The sequence below is a fragment of the Pezoporus occidentalis genome, unplaced genomic scaffold (genome assembly GCF_034315485.1).
Source record: "Pezoporus occidentalis ecotype Australia unplaced genomic scaffold, CSIRO_AGI_Poc_V1 ctg67, whole genome shotgun sequence".
NCBI classification, from domain to species: Eukaryota; Metazoa; Chordata; class Aves; order Psittaciformes; family Psittacidae; genus Pezoporus; species Pezoporus occidentalis.
The window spans coordinates 2,486,658-2,506,757 of record NW_026916019.1 but is presented as its reverse complement, the minus strand read 5'-3'; the positions used below and the strand labels follow the sequence as shown (position 1 = coordinate 2,506,757).

Genomic DNA, 20,100 nt, shown 5'->3' with positions numbered 1-20,100 from the left:
TGCCTGCTGCCGCCGTGGAAGCTCTCCCAAGCATACGGCTCGCTGGCAGAAACGAGGTCAGCGCACTGCCCGCAGCTTACAGCAGAGCTGAAAGCCTGAAGCCAGCTTACAGAATAAAGAGAAAAGCTGTACTGAGAGCAGCTGCTACCTCTAGGCTAATCGAGCTAGGTACCCAAGGATGAGACTTCCTCACTTGAGACTGGGAAACATTTCTTCAGTGTTTTCTTAGGGGCACGTCTGTAACTGTGCTTCAAGGTAAAAGCCAGGACAGCATCTAAAGGCTCACAAAAATCCACAGATCTGTGAGGAAAGGTTGCAAGCAACACCCAAATACATCACTGAGGTCACATTAAAAAAGTAAAACAACAGAAAAACCCAAACCAAAATGGTGAGGTTTGTTTTGGGGGTCTGTTTCCTCTCTCTTCCCCCCCCCCCCCCCCCCCCATACAAAGCTATGCTAAGTTACAGACAACATTTATATCACAGCCCAGTGAACCCTGTTAACTTATTCCCTAATACTCCACCACCACAGAGGTGGAAATGACATTTTTATTGAAATTACTGACATGACGCTTACCTACTATTTTATCAACTGCATAATCACAGGAGAAGGAATTGAGGCTCAGATATAAAGAAATCTCTAACAATTCTGGTAAAAGTGGCCTTCTCAGCTCGTCTTTACTGTTTTGGTTAACCTAATTTCTCAGTACATGAGAGGGTTAGCATGTTACATTAGGGGCTCCCGGAGACTTAGCTGCATTAACATGCTCTCTTGCTCTGCCGTCTGTGAAGACAGTATCCGTGCAGCAGTCTTTAAATGCGGCCAAAATACCTTTGTCCAAAAATTGGAAAGAGAACAATAATTTCCAGAACAGAACAATAATTTGCAGAAGGAAGCGCTCACCAGCAGAAGCAATTCAATGGACTGCACAATACGAGAATTTAAACCAACTGTGGCAAATGATTCCTTTAATCTTCGAGGCAGAAAAAGTCTTCATCACCATCACCACAAACACTTCTGGGTTGGTTGTTGGTTTTTTTTTATGTCAAAAGAAAGTATTCCCAGTTGGGCTGGTACCGGGAGTGGTGCGAGGAGGGTGGAGAACAAGTGAAATAGTGATGAAAACTTAAAGCTCTGAGACCAGGTCACTGACTACCCTTTAATATAGCAATGAAAAACCAGTGACTTTCATTAAAAGTTGGTAAGGGGTTGCTAGGTCATGAAGAACAATAAACCTCACCTTTCTTGTGATGGTGAAAGAGCACGATCTTTATGAATTCTGCAGGCAGACACCCAAAACCAAAACACATACAGCTAGTTATTTCATTTTCTACCTAAACCCATGCATGGGGAAGACTGCCAAGCACCCATATTGGGTATCAGGGAGAAGCACAAGGAAGACATGAAGAGAGGCTGTGCTCTTGCAGAGTGTGATTTATTGAGGGACAACTTAACAAGACCAACAGTTGTTCTCTCTCCCACAACAAAAGCACCAAGCAGTTTTGTCAACAGGTAAAGATAAACATGTTTTTCAACTGGTATCGTATTTAATTTGATTTGGTATTTCACTCTTTGTTTTCCATATTTGATTGCAACAACTAAACCACCCTGTAAGGTTTCAGCTGCATGCTCCAAAACCTAGTCTGAATCCTACTACAGTAACAAAGAAATGCAGTAAAAGGGAAATACTGGAAAGGATAATGAATACATATAAAATATATGCTGACCTATATTCAGATAATACATTGTCTCAACAACGAAATCCCAATTCAAAATACTGAAAATAAAACTAAATACACGTACACTGAAAATCTTCAATTATTAAAGAAAATATGGGCAGCCAAAGAAAAATACAGTGGTAAATTTAATGCCAGGAAATATTATCAAACTTATTTTTCCTGCCTCTGAGGAAAATAATGTGTGTTAATTTAAAGGCCATATGAGAATACTGCTGTATTGCAACTGGCCATGAGGTATAATTTACAAGACCACTAAAATTGAGATTATATACTGCTCATACAGAACTAAAAAAACCCCAGAAAACAAAACCACCTACTACTCGGATTTATTAGTACTTTTCAGACTTTACAACTTCATCATTTAATTCATAGTACTATACATTTGCATTTTAAAAATTTTCTTACAATAGGATTTATGCGTTTATATTCCAAAACGTGTGCAGATAACTTTGTCTCTGATTCATTAATCTGATGGCCATTCATTAAGTAAATAACTATTACATGATCAGGTATCCTTTGCTAAACCCACTATTCCATTTTAATTACTGCTAAATTTCAAAAGTACAGATAAAATTATTTCTGCAATATTAATTCTGCTCTCACAATAACAGTAAAAAAAAAAAACCAAGTAATAAGGAGAGTGGTAAGGAGAGCAACAATTGTTATAATCACTAACATCCTAAAACAAAATAGTTTTTATCAGCCTGCATTCCAATAGTTTTACTATCAAGTTAATTAATAGACTCCTACACTAATACCTAAATGCCAAGCAATTAATGGCACTGAACTGTAAATGGCTTTGTCTATGCTCTTGCACAGTTATTTTACAAAGCAAATGCAATTCTATCACTTCACTGATTTAATGCAGGCTTTGTGAGGTTAATATTCCCAAGCAATCGCAAAATAAAGAACTGCTTTAATTAACCTTCTATGTTTTAAATATTGAGAGAAATCAGAATTTAGAAACTTTAAATACTGCCACCATGATAACAACAACAATAATAATACTTTGTGGAATAAAGCCAAACCACTGATTTGAGAACTTTGAGAAATATTTGAACATGTGTATTTTACTGTATTTAAGCTCATTAAATAGATTTTTCTTGATGTATAACATACTAAATCCATGACAGATCTTATGTATTTTCTGTAGATGAGATGAAAAATGTTTCCTTTCAGGGTTATTTACTTAGAAATACTGAAGTTTCTACTTTGAAAACCCGATTTGGCATCCTCACCTTTTGCACTAGAATGCTCTGCAGAGATTTTTGTTACCGACATGGGACATTGCCTGCTGAATCCACAAACGGCATCTACGTAACTGACCACTTAAAGTAACAAAATAGGACTTCCCTTCCTTCCCCCAGACTAAATCTCCTCTCTTTCCAATTTAGCTGAAATTTACTGAAGTTTCTTTTTGATACTGTATGCCAACTTAACTTTAGTACATGGAAAAACTTATGACTGCACTGCTCATTTTACAAGCGCAAGAACTGCGACTATGTCTACTCAGTCTACAATGATACAAAAACACTGGAATAAAAATTAAAAACCAGTGGGGTACAGGTAGTCATGGACATTCCTGCCAAACACGTTTGCAATGTGCTCTGACCCATCTCCTCTGACTATCCGGCGAGATATCATCAAACCCCCATCAGCAGCAGATGCCTGAAGAGGTGCACTTGCTGGTTTCCCAGGAGAAGAAAGCTGACCTTCAAAATTCCTCCTTCAAACTGCAAATAGAAAAGCCTATTTTCATCAGAAAACCGTCAATAGATGAACAAAGCAAAAGAACATACAGACTGGGAAAATGTTTAACTACGATGAGGTAACTTTAAACTGAAGGTGCCACACAATTGTTAAGACAACACAGAGGCAAACAAATACTTTCACTGACAGCCCTCTGGAAGATTATAAAACAGAAACATAAACAAGCTTGCTAGGTTTTATACATAAACAGTAGTACCACTTTGCAAGATAAAATACTTCTCCTTCTCTAGTAATACCACTTGACAAATCCAAGTTACTACAAAGACAGGTATGTGTAAGGGGTAATTACACATGCTAACTTTATAAAGGCTTCAGACCTAATAAACTCGAGTAGATTCTTATTTGGCTAAATTGATCACCATGTTTGTAAATGTTTGCTTTAAAATAACAGGGAGAAGAAAGTTCTCAAAATCTGATCACAGCTGGTTTTGGTTTGGTCAAATAGGCCCTCAGCAAAATGAGCCAGCACTGCTGTTAAGTGCTGCTCCGAGCTATGCCCTCAATTTGGTGTTCATGCTCAGGTGTGAGTTTACAGACGATTATCCTTGCTTTTTTCTGCCTGACTCTATTCCTGCTAGCTACTTGGCTCTGGAAGATCATTCTCCAAGTCTGACAAGCTAGCACCTATTATAATCTTATAAATACAGATATAAATCACAGAGTTAAAAAGAGAAAGGCTTGACACACTTCCTGGAATGATATAAGCAATGCTGAGCAAACAGAGCATTCCCCAAATGGACAATAATCAGCTATTCCCACTACTGGGAGAAGATGTAGCACAACAGGAGTCACGGGTGGTTCCACTGAACTCCTAAACTAAGTAAGTAATCTCCGCCACACAGATAAATAGCCATATGCTTAACAGTTACTTAAGCATCAGTTGATTACAGAAGCAACGTGATTGTGAAATAAGACTTCATAAAAGCAGAACTCTAACTGGCAAAGACTTCAATCAGTTAAGCGTTCACTGAACCTACACAGGTTCAAACCTCGTTTGCCCTTCCTGAAAATATTATGTGCTTAAGAAAGGCTCAAAAAGGATATATTGCTTTATACACAAGATCAGTGTGGTTCCTAAGTACTTCAACAGGGTTTTTATAAATCACATCATACAGCAAGGTATGGTTATACCTTTCAGAGGTGCTGGTCACCGGTGGCTTGTCTAGAAGCCAGGATTTAAGTGTGTGAGCTTGGAAGTCAGTTGCTGAGAGCCTGCTCCCCTTCCCTCCTTTTCCCAAGTCCAGCCAAGCTTTATTACAGATGCAAAAAAAAAAATCGAGATTGCATTCTGTCTTTTGATACCTACCCGGTCTCTCTGAAGTAGGTTGGCAACAAAAGGTTCAGTTTACCAAAACGTATGCTTTTTATAAAGGTTATACTGTTGGTTTTCTTTGTGTCTAATTTCAGATCTTGCAGAAAGGAGGCTGGAAAAGCTGTCAGAGTATGTATATCCATTTGAGAATTTTCACCCAGGTGCCTTCTTGTTAGGCATATGTCTGCTCATTACATACAAGCAGCCCTGATTTCTAAAAGCCAGCCAACAAGCACACCTCAGAAGCTAAAGCTCTTAGTGCAATAAATCTGGGGTTGAATAGTTTAAACAAATCACTTCCCCCTTGTACCTCTTCATGCTGGAAAGAAAATACCTGCTTCTAAGCAAAAAAAAAAAGCCCAGCATTTCAAGACTGTGAATATGCACTGGACACCTCTTGCTGAAATGACAGAAGCCTTGAAGGATTTATGGTACACAACAAGCAGTGGTGTCAACCACTGCTGATGATGGCAGGCAACAATCTCTTCTGAACATTAAATTTGATTATGAGTTCTCATGTAATAGCCAACTTCCACAAAAAATGCTTTCCTATATGCCTGGCAGCAAATGTCACATTAACATACAAGCTTGTTCCTTCCCAGATTTCCTGTGGTTCATAACACAACAAATATTAAGTGCAACCACTCATCTCATGTTAGATGATTACACGGACAGAAGTTAAAAGGACAGAAGGACAAGCAATTTTTATTACAACTTTAAGCCAGGGGCAGTTATGTGTTACTTCTTTAAGAAGTTTAAATTGAATTAAATTAAATCTAAACTACAGAATTTGAGACTAAACTACAGAATTAGTCTGCTAATTCTGTACCAGTTTCTAGTAACTTAAGAGTGAAGATTTTATTAAAAAGAGTAATTGCATTCAGGTACAAAACTTGAATTTGGATTCATTGAGAACTGTCTGTATTACTTACTAATGAATTTGGTATTTGCACTTAACAAAGATTCCTAACTTACAACAGTATTTTTGCAGTGTTACACCCCAAAACAGCTTGACAATGTTAATTAACGTGCTGCTTATTACACTGCTAAAAGAACTTCAGCAGCTCACACAATTTAAAAACAAGACTTCATCCTCATTGTACCAAAATCACTTTAATAATGTGATGCATTTTGCCACAATACAATTTGTTCTGTTTTCATGACAGTTGTACAGCTTGGACATGAAAACGGATTAATTAGTTTCACATTTTGTTCACATTTTCAAAGACTGTTTCAAATCGGGTAATGTTTTATCTGTCCTACCTTGCACTGACTCAACACTAAAAACAGATGTCTGTGCAAGAACATTCTCATCATCTCAGGCTTGCAACTCGGACTACTTTACACCATTGTCACCAGTTCAGGAACAAACCTGGAACATATGGCCTTCACTGATCGCAGTTCAGGGAAACAGAGAGAAGCTGCAGCCCCTTGAAAGAGCTTAAATTGCCTCCAGCCCTCTGCCCACAGAGACAGACTGATACCAGAGATGCTCCCCACATCAGGCACTCCGCCTTCCTGCTCTGAATGCCTTTCTACCTGGGACTACGAAAACAACTTAAATTCTAACTGGCCTCAATTGCATTCATCTCCCTGGCCCACTCAGAAAAACACCCCACTTTATTTGTCCTATAACAATTTGCATTGAAAACAATCTTGCCAAGATCAGTAGGAATGGTATTATTGCTTGGTAAGCAGGGAAGCCAGGTCTGGGCCAGGTTTTAGAACATTTCAGTAAAATCTGACAGTGAGGGAGTCTCGTCTGGTTGCTTGTTTATAAAATATTTTCTCTTTTTAAATAAAAGCAGACTAAAGACTGAGCCTGAACTACCTGACTATTCCTTCAAGGCATTTAAAAAAAATAGCATAGTAACCACAAGGGAATGATGTAAGAACACACACACACACACACACACACACACAGCCTCTCCCTGCACACTGTTACTAGGAGGACCAACCAGAAAAGTGAACATGCATACTCCACCACAAAGACCTGCCACACTTTTTCCTCGTTGTAAAATCTCATGCCTGCATGTGAGAAAAGGGATCAGCAAAATCCCACTCTAGTCTGGAAACTTGCAAGGAACATATAAAACAAAGGATGGCTTCAGGATTGCAGTAGCAGGTGCAGAATAAAACCACTATTTTTGCTTAACTAACAGTGAGGCCATAACTGTTTTGCAGATCATTTCATCTGTCAAAAAGTGATATGGTCCCAACTCAAAATAACACAATAAACCTCAAAGGCACGATCCTCTCTCAATGCATATGAACACATGCTGTATAAAACAAGAAAATACATAAACATGGCTGTTTACAAGCCAGTTGGAAAGCATCATAACCAAAAATATACATCATGCTATCTTAACAAAATAATATTTAATGACGACAGTTTAAGTTCACAATTACCTGACATTCTTGAGCAAAATACAGCTTCTACTTACGGCAAAAGATTTAAAACTGCAAAAACAACTGAAGCATTTATTCATTTATATGCCATTTCAAGATGAAAAACCCTGCCAAGGGCAACACTGTCGTAGTACAGCACATCTTTCTTTCTCTTTTTTGACTTTAAAGAGCAGTAAAGGTAAAAAGAAGTTTTTCTAAAAAATAGAAAAAAAATAAAAAGAAAACCAACACCAACGCGGTATCTACATCTACTGGCAATATCTAATGATCAAGGAATCTGCTACTGCAATAAATTTGCTTCAGACGAAGCTCTTCCTTTAATGGTTTTTACACAGCAGGTTCCTGATATGAAGAGGGGATGACTGATGCTGGCTCAAAATATGGCTCTGTAGTAAACTATGCCAGTATTACTATCAAATCATCTCTTACAAAACTCCCTTTTTGCCCACCATGCAATCAATTTAACAAAGATCTAAACAATTCAGAGTTCAAACATTTAAATAAATCCCGTTCTCCTCCTTCCCCTCTACAAAGGATAGAAACAAGTCACTGAACAGGCCCAGAAATTATGTTATTTGCTTACTTTTATTGACAGGGTTGCCTATTGAATTCAAGTGAGTCAAGGAAAAGGAGCAATGGCTTCACACTTCCACAAGAAGAAAAAAAAAAATGTCAGAAATGAAGACGAGTACCAATTCCAAGGCACAACACTTAGAGTTACACCTGACTGCAGACGCTCGCCCACATAATGTCTGAAAGATTGAAAATAGAACATTATTGGTACTGAATTCCATATCAGTTTTCTCCTCATAATAGAATGCCCAGCACATCACGCTACAGGATTTTACATAAAACGAAACTGGTGGCAAGAACAACTCCATCAGCCGTCCAGAATAAACACTACTTTCGGCTTGATAATCTCCAAAGTAAGTAGACCAACATAAATCCACAGGGGAAATAAAGAAAATACCATAGGCAAAAGAAGACAAATTACTGAGAAGCCCCCTTTCTCCAATCTGGCATCTCTCTCCTCAATCTCGAGGTAAAATCAGTTCAATCACAGACACAAAGGTGGCAGTTATGGAGACAGCTTATTTAGCTTAAAACAGAACATGAAACTTCTTCATCTCACAGCTGCACCCCTCCTACAAAAACAAGTTAAGATTCCAGCCCATTGGGCATAGAATAACCTGTACACTCTTTGGGGCAAAGACCGCCTTTTTGTTACGTACTTGGCAAACAACCAGAATAACAACATTTTGATCCTCAGCTGGGGCTGCCATCTACTTCAATATTACTAGTGATCTCCTCTTGCTTCATGATCCAACAATGCTCTCCAGGACACAATAGTCTAAAGTTGCCGTAATTCTGGCTAGCCAGCACAAGGCAAAAACATCTTCAGGGGCCAGCTTCTCTTCTTGAGACTGACATCAGTTGCCTTTATACAGTTCTCAAAGTTGTGACCATTCAAAACTAGGACTTTGCTTTTTGCACTCAGAATTGGTATAACAAAATCAATATAAAAAGACAAGAAAATGGTTAACGAAAAATACAGAAAACATGGAGGAAATTCATTTGCGAGCTGGAAAGAACGAACAAAAGTAAAGATTACAGACAGAAAGGATAACAGATTGTATGACTGAGACGACCTCAGTTTTCTAATTGACAAGATTATATAACCAGGATGTACTGGTATTTTTTAAGAAATGAGAAAGATACACCAACTGGTGCAACAGGTATTATAGGATTTTGGAGTCTATTTTAAAGTTTTATTTAGAATATGTAAAGCCAACATTAAATCACAGCAACACAGAATCACATAGGTTTGAAGAGACCTCCAGAGAAAGGTCATGTCGTCAAACCTCCAGTTCAAAGCAAGTCAAGAGACAACATGGCGTTTGGAGACTTTGTCTAGCTGATTTTTGAGCACCTCCAAGGATAAAGATGTCCAGTCTCCCTGGACTCCTTCCTGTGTTTGAAAACGCTAGTGGTAATTTTGGGTTTGGTGTTGAGGCTTTTTGTTCTTTGGCAGGGTTTGTTTGGTTTTGATTTTTGTTTGTTGGTCTTTTGGTTGTTGGTTTGATTTGTTTTTTTACTGAGTTGCAACTTCCCTTGTCCCAGTCTGTCACTTCTGCCTCTTATCTTTACATTGTACACCTCTGAGATGAGTTTGGCCCAGTTCTCTCCCACATCCTTCCATATGGTAGCTGCAAACAGCAGTAAGATCTCCCTTGAGCTTTCCCTTTATAAGGCTGCCCAACAGGTCAAATTCAGGGAAGTCTGCCCTTAAAACTCATAAAACTACACGAATACCTACTCCTATTTCTCTTGATTAAAATTTTAATCAAGTAAACTCTAATTTTTGAATTCTTTTCAAAAGATCATCAGTCTAATATAAGCAGAGACATGTATGCTTAAATAAGCACAGTTAATTTTTATTTTTGTCTCAGCAGCACAATTTGATATACACTCACAACTTTTTTGTTATCCCAGCATTAATTTTTGTATTGTACACTGGCTACCACTTGATGGCTACTTCACAATGCATCATCAGCAGAGAAAGAACACTGCTGTGGAAGTATCAAAAGTACAGACTTCAACTTCTTGTGTTAGGTATTTGTTTTCTAGATTTCTAGAACTGCTGCTCCCAAAGAATGAGGAAGAACATGGTGAGGTTTTACAGAGAAATGTTAGAAAGGAGGTGTTCACTTGATGACTGTTCTTGAGACACAGGAAGAGGAACCATGGAACCAATCTCGAGATGTAGAAAAGGACCAAGTCCCAAAGTGTTAAGGACTTACATGAAATAATCCCATCTACACGCAAACACTCCAGGAAAAGCCTGTATAATTCAGAACAGGGGATCATAGTTCAAAACTTAAGAGGCTGACCACTACTAAAGAACAGGATAACCAAACAGCCGTTCACAAACCACAAAGAATTTCAGGTTCAATTCTCACACCAAGGATTACCAACTGCAAGGCTGTGTTGGTGAGAACCTGATGTATCATCTGAATTCGCAGACTCAGGCAAAAATGCCTACTGACTATGAGAAGCCTTTATCACCCTTGGAGCCTGGATTTAGACACACCTCCGCTGTACCCTCAAATCCTCAAAGAAGAAATTCAGCTACACTGAGGCTAGTGTCTTCTACTCATCAATCTGTCCCTGCCTTTCTCTTCATCCCAGTTCTCTAAAGTCTATAATATACGGAAAGCTTTACTCTCATTTTGCCTTTATCCTCTCCTATGATACCCCTCACTTCATTGCACAAACCTTCATTTTACTGGTTATGATATCAAACGATGTAATTGGAACACGTATCAACATAGGAAATAACAAGTTACTGATTTATAAGTCCTGCACAGTTGGTATGCTTTGTGTATTTTTTTAAACTAAAATATTCAATCCATTCAACTGATGGTATTTAGAATATTATGAAGTGTCCAAGGCAGCAAAAAAAAAAAACATTTCAGTTTCACAGACTGTGATATGTAGACATTGGAGCAGCTGTGTTTCTCTCTCATAGGCTGTATTACTAGGACTTTATCTGCTAAGGCTTTACCAAGATGGTTATGAATAGTATTTTCAAGCCAGAGAAATCAAGCATTTAATACCAAAGTAAAAAGGGAGAAAATTAAATTTAAAGACACAACTGCAATCTTTAAAGTGGCAGCTACATATAATCCAAAAGACGGAAAGTGGTGACATTTACAAGAACATCACAGATACAATTAAGAATTCTATTTCATAATCTATCCAGCATTTTAATGAAAAAAAGTTTATTCTCAATGGGATTTTAAAATGTAGATGAAGAAAAATTAACACGTAATTACACAGTGAAATTATGATAGCTTTATTTTAAAATCAAAGGAGTGGAGCCTTCTGCACCATTGCTACTTACGGCATCTTTTGTTAGTTTATTTTAGACACTATTTTTATGTGAAGCTAAGATTTTTACATTGCACCAGCATTATCCCAAAATGTTAATCAACCATGGCTGACAGAATTCCCCAGTGATTTGTAGCAAGTGCTGTTGCTTCCACTAATACCCAGTCTTCAGCAACTCACTTTTGTTAGATTTCCCAGGATGGCAAGTATGCTTTAGTTTCATTCTTCCATTTCCAGATCACCTCTCTGTGATTAACAGAGCTGAGACTGCAGATAGAACTGAGCCTACACATTCAGCTGCATTCAGCTATGCACATCCATTTTGTTCAGGTGTTTCTCAAGCTCTGGGAAGCAGACCCATACACTATCACTCTGATCTTTGTTAAAAACAGAATCGCTTTATTTTAATGGCCAACATATAAAGCACACTTCGAGATCAGCAATGGATATTGAATTATGCAGTTTCAATAACTGGATGTGTAATAACTGACAACATTCAAATTAATAGCTGTAATCTCAATTAAAAATATCTGTTAAGAAGCTCCCTTGGCAAAGCAGTTCCAAAATGCCTTGAACTCATCTATCCTCAAATGAAGAAGCACAAAAACCAAAACTGTAGTAACCATGTTAGATGCAGAAGCTCTCAACAATGTCTTGTGAGAGAAAAAAACAGAACAAAATAAAGGCAAGGAAAATCGCCACTAACATCAGATCAAGAAACTGTTACTTCTTTTTAAAAGCAGAATTAATAGTTGCTGGGGTATGTACACTGGCTTTATTAAAAAAAAAAAAAAAAAGATATAAAATAAAGCCTTAAAGCATGTGCAGATGTATTTGTGTGTATATCCCCAAAGACTTTTCAGAAGGATGTTGTCTGATTCCATGTTTATTTAGTTTTGCTTTTAACACTGTTCTCTCAAAAAGGAATCAAGTGGGTTTTGTTCAATTCACACAGATCATTTCTACACTTCTAGCTCCAGGGTAACTGTCAGTAGTGAAGGACAGTGCTTACCTGCTGAGCCTGGTACCTCTGCTGGGCCTGTGACAGATACTGTGCCTGGGGTGGCAGATGCTGAGGCTGCGGCTGCTGGTTGTAGTAGGGCTGCTGGCCCTGCTGGCAGTAGCCACTTACACCTTGCTGACCATACTGAGGCGGTATCTGTTGGAAGAGCCAAGCAAAGCAAATGCATGAGTTGAGGCAGGACATGAAATCAAGCTATGTCACATCTGTACAGCAACCTGATCAGAAATGATATCCTCAGCTATACAACTGACCCAACAGTCCTACTCTTTCACTCAGCAGTTAATGCAAGCCCTTAGATCCAGATTGCCTGAGCAGAAAATAAGCCCAAGTGCTCTGTATAGTTACTTTTTTCAAGAAGAGCTACTAAGGAAAATGCTATGCTTCTGAACATCACAGTCCCATAATGCCCAGCAGCAGTTATTTTAAATGCTTGCTCTTCATGTGCACACTACTAAGGCAAATCAACAGAAGAATCATTCTGATGTGCTGACCGAAAAGTCTTTTTATATATACTTATATTTATTTATATGAATATATAAGTAAGGAAGTACTAATTATTGTGAAGTGCTCTGCCCACAACCCTTAGCATTTGTGTGTTTAAGCCTTACACAAAAAAAATGGGGTTTGGCAAGTTTTTTGTTTTGTCCAGTTCAACCTAAATCTCCTCTCCCCCTACTAAGATACATTCTTGTTTTAAAAAATAAAAGCAAAACACAAGTGCAACACAAAATAACCTCTTACAGGTGCTATTAATAGACAAATCAGCATATGTGTGAGAACCCACATATACACTGAGAATTTAAGCTATAACCAAAAGCAAGTCAATTAAAACATCAGAGGAATTTTCTGCATCAGTTCACTCTATAAGCATTGTATCAATAGACACTGACATTTTCTTGAGCTATTTGAAACAGCACACTTTCAACAAGTGCCTGATACTGTGTCTATATTTCCCCAATTTTAGGTACCTGTGCTCTTCCCTAGACACAGGTATTTAGTACCATTTCAGATGAATGACAGATGCAACACAGAATTTCTCCCTTCTAGAATGGGTCTTATGTTGGTCCTGCACACCCCTGCAAATGTCTCAGATACCTGAGCACATCTGATATGCTTTGATCTCTGAACTGTTTCCTCTGAGTTTCTGATACACTGATAAATCTGTTTACTCAACATGCAAACACATACCTGTTCTACCTAAAGTTAACTTACTACATTCATTCAACAATACAACAGTATTTCCTAGGTAATAAACACAACACCACCTGTCTAGGCTGGTTTTGCTACCACAGCTTGATCTGCTCCTATTACTTCTGCCAGAAGTTGATAGCCCTACTTCTTGCTAACTTCGAAGGTCAGCAGTTTAACTCCACTTCTGCATTTGTTCTCTTCACCTGCACTTTCATTTTCTTCACTATCATTTCACAGGCAGTTAGATGTTTCTGTGACCAAAGCAACCCCTTCTGACAACTACCCTCTCCCTGCTGATGCATAAATGAAGTTGTTATAACACAAACTAAAACGGGTGTGCTGGAATATCACCAGGCAAACAGACAATACATTGCCTTCTACACAAAGGGACTGGAGTAGAGGGGTTGGGGGGGTAGGAGAAAAACCAGATCACTGGAACATCAAGCCTCAAACAGAAGCACTAGCAGTAGTCGTAACAGAAATCTGGTAGAAGGGAAACAACTTGCAAGTCACCATTTTGCCTGATCTGAGGCTACACAGGGAAGACAGCTACTGATTAAGTAACACTATATGCGCTACATAGAGTTTAGAAACAGCTCAAGCCAGAACTCCACTAAAGCAAGCGGCAGAGGCCTGGAGCTTGGCTGGATCAGGAAGAGTGAGTGCAGAGACCACCAGGCATGGCCAGACTATGGCAACGCTGACAGCAGTACACTGACCAAGATCAGTAAAGGCATGGTGCAAGACTGTAATAGAGGGAGATTTCAGCACTTCCTATATAGACTGAGTAAGTGGACTACAAAGCAGAGACCAAAGTATCAAATAACTGCCAAAGGTTGTTCCACGGAGCTGCTGGTTAAGGAACTTGCATGAGGATCCACTGCCTTTGGCTCAGTCCTGAGCAGTAGGAATCATCTACTTCTACATCCTACAGGTGCAGAACCACTATGCATCAGTGACCATAACACAGTTAAATTGAGCAGCCCTACAGGAACCGTGAAAATCAAGGAATCTACTACTGTTGTGCTTAACTTCAAAAAGTGTAACTACATAAAAAGCAGAAAGCTTGTTAAAAGGAAGCTCTAAAAGACAGCTGCAAGAAATAAAATCTCACTGTCAGCATCAAAGCTGCTTAACAACAACCACATGGAAAGCACAGAACCAATATTCACCGCCTATTCAGAAAGACCTGAGAAGAGCAAAAGGACATCAGCATGGCTCATTGCAGGTTTCTAGAAGCAAAAAGGCACCCTTCAATAAGCCAACACCACGTGCAAATGAGAACAGAAAAGATTATAAACTCTGGCACTTCAAATGTAATAAGGCAGCCCAGAAAGAACTGGAAGAACAGCTAGGAAAGGGAACCAAATGAGTAATGAATTATTTCTTCAAACACAACAGGAGAGGGAGGTCTGCCAGAGAGTCTGAAGTTCCAAAGTAACGATTGAGGTATAAAAGGAGATTCAGAGAAAACAGTGTCATCACAGAGAAGCTGGAAAATTTTTTGCACTAGTGTGCACTATGGAAAAATCTTGGGAGGTTCCTATGCTGGAGTCCTCCCTTGTGAGGGACTTGATGAATGCATTTGAATCTAATGGGACTATGCATGGAACAAACTGACCATTTAGTATCACTCCAGAGGTCTAAACAAATTCACGAATTAAACAGCTGAATTACTAATGATGGCATACAGTCTCTAACCTGGAGCTGACTTGGTAGGTGAGAATTGGAGTATGGCTTTTAAGAAAAGAAAAAGGCAGACATTTGAGTAATTTAAGACTATGAAGGGCTGATGACTGTTCAGGCAAGAACAAAGATCAGAATTAGGAAACATCAACACAGCTTTTTCAAAGAAAAGTCCCTCAATACAATTTTCTTGGACTTAGTAGGAAATGTCTCAGAGAAGTGCAATAATTGTCAAGGTATGAACAGTTTCCATACGAAGAAACTATAACCCTTTGAGTATGGAAAAGACACCAGGAAGTAGAATGCGATAAAAAGCTACAAAAACATCTACAAAAGCATTAAATGATAGATATTGGTAGAAGCAAACTTCAAAACAAGAGAGGTAGGTTCTCCAGTCACAGAGGTAGCAAATATTTGAAACTCCTTGCTAAATGATGTTTTGAAAACTGAAAGTTTATGTGGGCTCAAAGAAAGACTGGACAAGTTCACAAGAGATATATCCTCTGAGGGTTACCAAATATATAGAGCCACATCTGGCTCAGGAAGTCCGTGAACTGAAAATCGCTGGAGGCTTGGAGAGTACTGGGGGGAAGTATCACATGCCTGCATTGTTCTCACTCTTCTCTAGGCATCCAGTTAAAGCCCCACTGGAGGCAGGATATGGAGGCTACATGATCCTTGATTTGACCTGATGTAAGTCATGCCTATGGTCTAACTGCCTCTTTGCAATATGTATTTGTGTCCTGTGAGATACTTAGGAACCAAGGTAAGCAACCTGAAGAGGCAATAACACCTTGACTGCCAGAAACTGGAAGACTGCTCCATTTTCTAAAGTGTTTTCCCTAGCAATCTGCTTCCAGACACTGCTGTAAAAAAAGAGTACTGAGCTCTTCTCTTGAACTTCTGTTGGTTATCTTGGAATTTTCCTCCATATTCTCCCAATTAAAAAAGTAAAAAAAAAGGCATCAAAAAACCACCCCTAAACACAACAATAACTATACTACATGTAGCTTCAGATGCTGTACTCTTCAGTGCAGAGACCCATCACCGCTGCCTTAGCAGAACAGTCAGTATAATTTCTGTGGGTATTTAAATAAATAACAAACAACAACATGCAAATTAATCCTGCTTTAGTGATGGAGATCACAAGATACCGCTTATGGACAAATGTTTATTAAATGGCATGTAAAAAAAAAACTTCATTAAAACCTCCCCAGAACGAAACAAATCTGAAGCCAATTACTTAGAACACTTGGAGTGAATGACCCAAGCATCTTCTTTCTTCTTAAGGTAAACCCTCCCTCCCTTTCTCCCTTATATCCACATTCTTTGTGGCTGGCCACACAACACTGGAGATGAAATTTGGGCAACTTCAGCATGCCTGTGGTAAGGCACACATTCTTGGGACGGTTCAAGAGAGAAATGGACCAGAGTTTGAATATATTTCTAGGCAAGCACAGAAATGGTAATAATTACTTTGCCTCCCATCTGACTTGCACAGTACAAATAGCGTTATTTTGGGAGAAGTATGACTGGCCATCAGTGATTAAACCACTCTGAAAGCTAATAAAGAAAGGATGAGAATAAAAGAGGAACAAAATTGGCAGCCAGAATGAAGAGGTGGGAGAAATCAAATTAAACCTATAACTTAGCCCATTATCTTTAATTCTTGCTTAAACAAGGGGTCTTGTGGCAGATGTTCTTTGTCCAGGTAATACCTTCACAGTAATGGAAATTTTAAGCAATTTTTGCATGCATAATCCATAACTGATGTCAAAGGAGAAGGATCATTAGGCAGCATTACAGTCATTATAATAATTTTTAAAATTAAAATATAACAGAATTAGTGTGTCAGCACAGGTACACTAACAATACCAGCAATATGCAGTTACCACACTTCTAAACCATCCTAATGGCTACATCTGGTCAATAATGGAAGAATCTTTACATGTCCCCCATCACAAAAAGCTCTGCCAAATCAGTCTGGGACCCACCTGAACACGTCAGTCACCATGACATGCTCACCACATGGAAAGAGTCCTGGCAACATCAGCCGTTGCCTCTCCCTTCAATCTATTTCATACCCAAAAGGTAAGGCAGACCCTGTCGGTAGCAGGCAACAGTACAGTTCAGAAATCCTGGACCACAGTGTCATGACATAAAAAACTAGGAGAAGAAGGGTGTGTCTGGCCTGATTAACTTCAAGCCCTGCTTAGAGAGGAAAAGCTGAACTCGAGAGGCAGGGGTGGTAGAAAAAAAGCTGACACTACCTGATTCAGTGTCCTACTTTGCTGAGAAACAGTGAAACAGACCTGAGCATTGTGAAACCAGTACCAGCTTCAGAAATGTAATAATCAGTGACAACCCACTTTCAGAGCAATTATAACACTGTAACTGCACAGAAATTACAATACAAAATGTATAGTGAGTGGGATTCCCAGGGTAAACTGGGAATCCCACAGATTCAGGACAGACAAACAAAAACCAAAACAGAATCCCACAGATTTTTCCCAGGAAAAACTGTGGGATTTTTTTCCCAGGGAAAAACTGGGAATCCCACAGATTCAGGACAGACAAACAAAAAACCATCCCAGACCCAAAGACCCACTACACCCTGTACTTCATACCAGGAGTACAATAGCACCTTCCTCCAGCCAGCAAAACATTATAGCCAAATTTAATTCTAATTCTTTTAATTTTACAATGGTCACTTCAGTAATAGCTATAAAGAAAGCTGTCACACAGTTCCTTATCAAACCTTCAAATAAAAATTCTGTGATTTGCTGAAACATCTACTGCTTCAGTCTTAAGATTTCCAATCCCAGACCTCTACCAGAACATACTTTCCTTCAAACATTCAAACCATGCATTTCTCTATACTTTTGGATAGAAAATTATAAATATAAAAAACATAAAAAAATACAAGCCCTCTGGCTTTCACATACTTAAAAAAATTAGTTCATACTTAGAACTTTCTAGTTCACATAAGCCCAAGTCTTCACCTGTACATTTATCTGGTTTACAGAAAGAAATATAACATGGGAAACACCCTGGCACACGTCCAGCAGATAACTGTTTAATAGCTGGTGCACAACCGTCTCCCAGCTCAGATCACCATGTCCAACCCCAGAGTGCTTGTGCACACACCATCTCAACAAAGTCTGCAAGTCCTTCTCACTGAATGACCAAAGGAAAAAAAACAATCAAAAAGGAAACCAAGTAAAAAGCTGGGTGTTAATGTCAAGGCTATTAATCACAGGCAAATCAGAAATCCTGATGCTAAGGCATTTTATTCATACATTATATAAATTCTGTTACTTCTTATCACTTAGCTGTGACCTTTTGACAATACACTGGTCACAAGGTTCACCTATGTTGCTGTCTTTCCTAGACTGCTTGCCTTTACATTGAAGTATGAACTTTAAAATCTTATTAAGAGCCTTTAAAATATTAACACTGGGCCTGATTCTGGTTCACCCCGTGACCCAGAGCAAGGAAGCAAAAGGATAAAAAGCATTTTTCTGTGTCACAGCACAATAATCCCCATTACAGAATACGCAAGATAGCGGATTTTGCAGAGTCACTAAATGCATGTCTATGTTGAAGACTGCAGTGCAGCATACAGAACTGCAAACTAGCTCAGGTATTGGAAGGAGACCACACCAAAAGCCATGCTAGGCTAATCTGCTGTGCTCTAAAGAAGGGTGAATTAGGTCAGAGGGAGAGCCACGCTCTTGTAGGCAGGCTGCTTCTTGTACACAAGCCAGTTCACCTAAAAAAGGTAGCTCAAGCATCTTTACAACATGCTGCAGTCTGCAATGCAGTCATGCCCTGTGCTACAAGTACAGGACAGAAAGGACAGGACTTCAAACACATGCCTGTAGCCCCCTTTTCCTCAGAAAGCACACAGCAGCATGATTACACCAGTTGTCAGTGCAATGTATATGGCATCAAATATATACCTGTCACAACGTGCTCTCTATATACTACCTTTTACTGTAGCTTAAATCAAAGCAACTCGAGCTAACCCATTATTAGTACAGGCAACTCTCTTCTTTTTAAAAAGAGAAACTACAAAAAAAAAAAAAAACAAAAAAAAACCACCCAAAACCTGTAAAAACCTACTAACATTACACAATTAAAAAACTCTCCAGTCAGAAAATACAGATGTTAAGGTTCCAAAAGCAGCATTAACCGAGCCATGCTGCACATATATAGCACCTTCTCTTTCTGATTTATGTTGTCAAAGGCATTTCATAAAATGTAGAGGATGTGAAATGTGGCTCAGTTAATGTGGCTGCTAGAATCTTATCATTTATGTTTTCTGACTTCTTAGCTGTGCAACCTTCACATCTTATTAACATAGTTTTTTGCATAGACTGTAGTATGGAACAGTACTTATGTTTTATGTATTGACATATTTTTGATGTTCTGAGATTTTTAATAAGTTTGCTGTTCTTCATGATAAGAGCCAAATAAATAAAGACTACTACCACAAAATAGTCAATCATTTATAAGGAAAAGCAATATCTCTCCTTCCAGAAAAGAACACTTCGATTCCCTTGTCAGAAATTGATGAAAACTACCTCTGCTGTAAACGCTAAATCTATGCCAATATCACAACCATGTCCCACTCCCACCTTCCCCTAAAAACAGCAAACAAACAGAAAGAAAAAACTTGCATGTTTTAGATGAGCTAAAATTAGTTTCAAGGGAGAGGTAAACAGCTGAGGCTAGAAACAATAGGAAGAAATTTCTTCCACACAAGAGCCTGAGAGTGTTGATATGCGCAGTACATTACAGTTTGAACTAATGCAACATTTGGTCCTTTCTGCAAATTAAGGGATGAAAATATGATAATCTCTAGGAAGAGATTTCCACGTTGTTATATCCATCCCCTCAGACCAGCACCACAGAAAAGACTGGGAATTTGAAACAGAATTTTTTTCAGGGGAGCTATTTTATACATTGTATTAAAAAGAGTGAGAAATCATAATGCCTATATATATATACACACACTTAAATGATGAGTCAGATAACATCTATTCTTATACTCAGCCTTCCCTTTTTTTTTCTT

At 38.6% G+C, this 20,100-nt stretch overlaps 1 protein-coding gene across 8 annotated transcripts in view; it reads right to left on the bottom strand.

Moving 5' to 3' along the window:
• ARID1B (AT-rich interaction domain 1B) overlaps positions 1-20,100 on the bottom strand; it is a 329,485-nt gene that overhangs the window by 236,488 nt on the left and 72,897 nt on the right. For all 8 annotated transcript variants that reach the window (XM_062640854.1, XM_062640859.1, XM_062640855.1 and 5 more), the window contains exon 3: positions 12,135-12,281. In XM_062640854.1, coding sequence (XP_062496838.1) covers positions 12,135-12,281 — 147 coding nt within the window. The remainder of the gene's footprint in view (positions 1-12,134; positions 12,282-20,100) is intronic.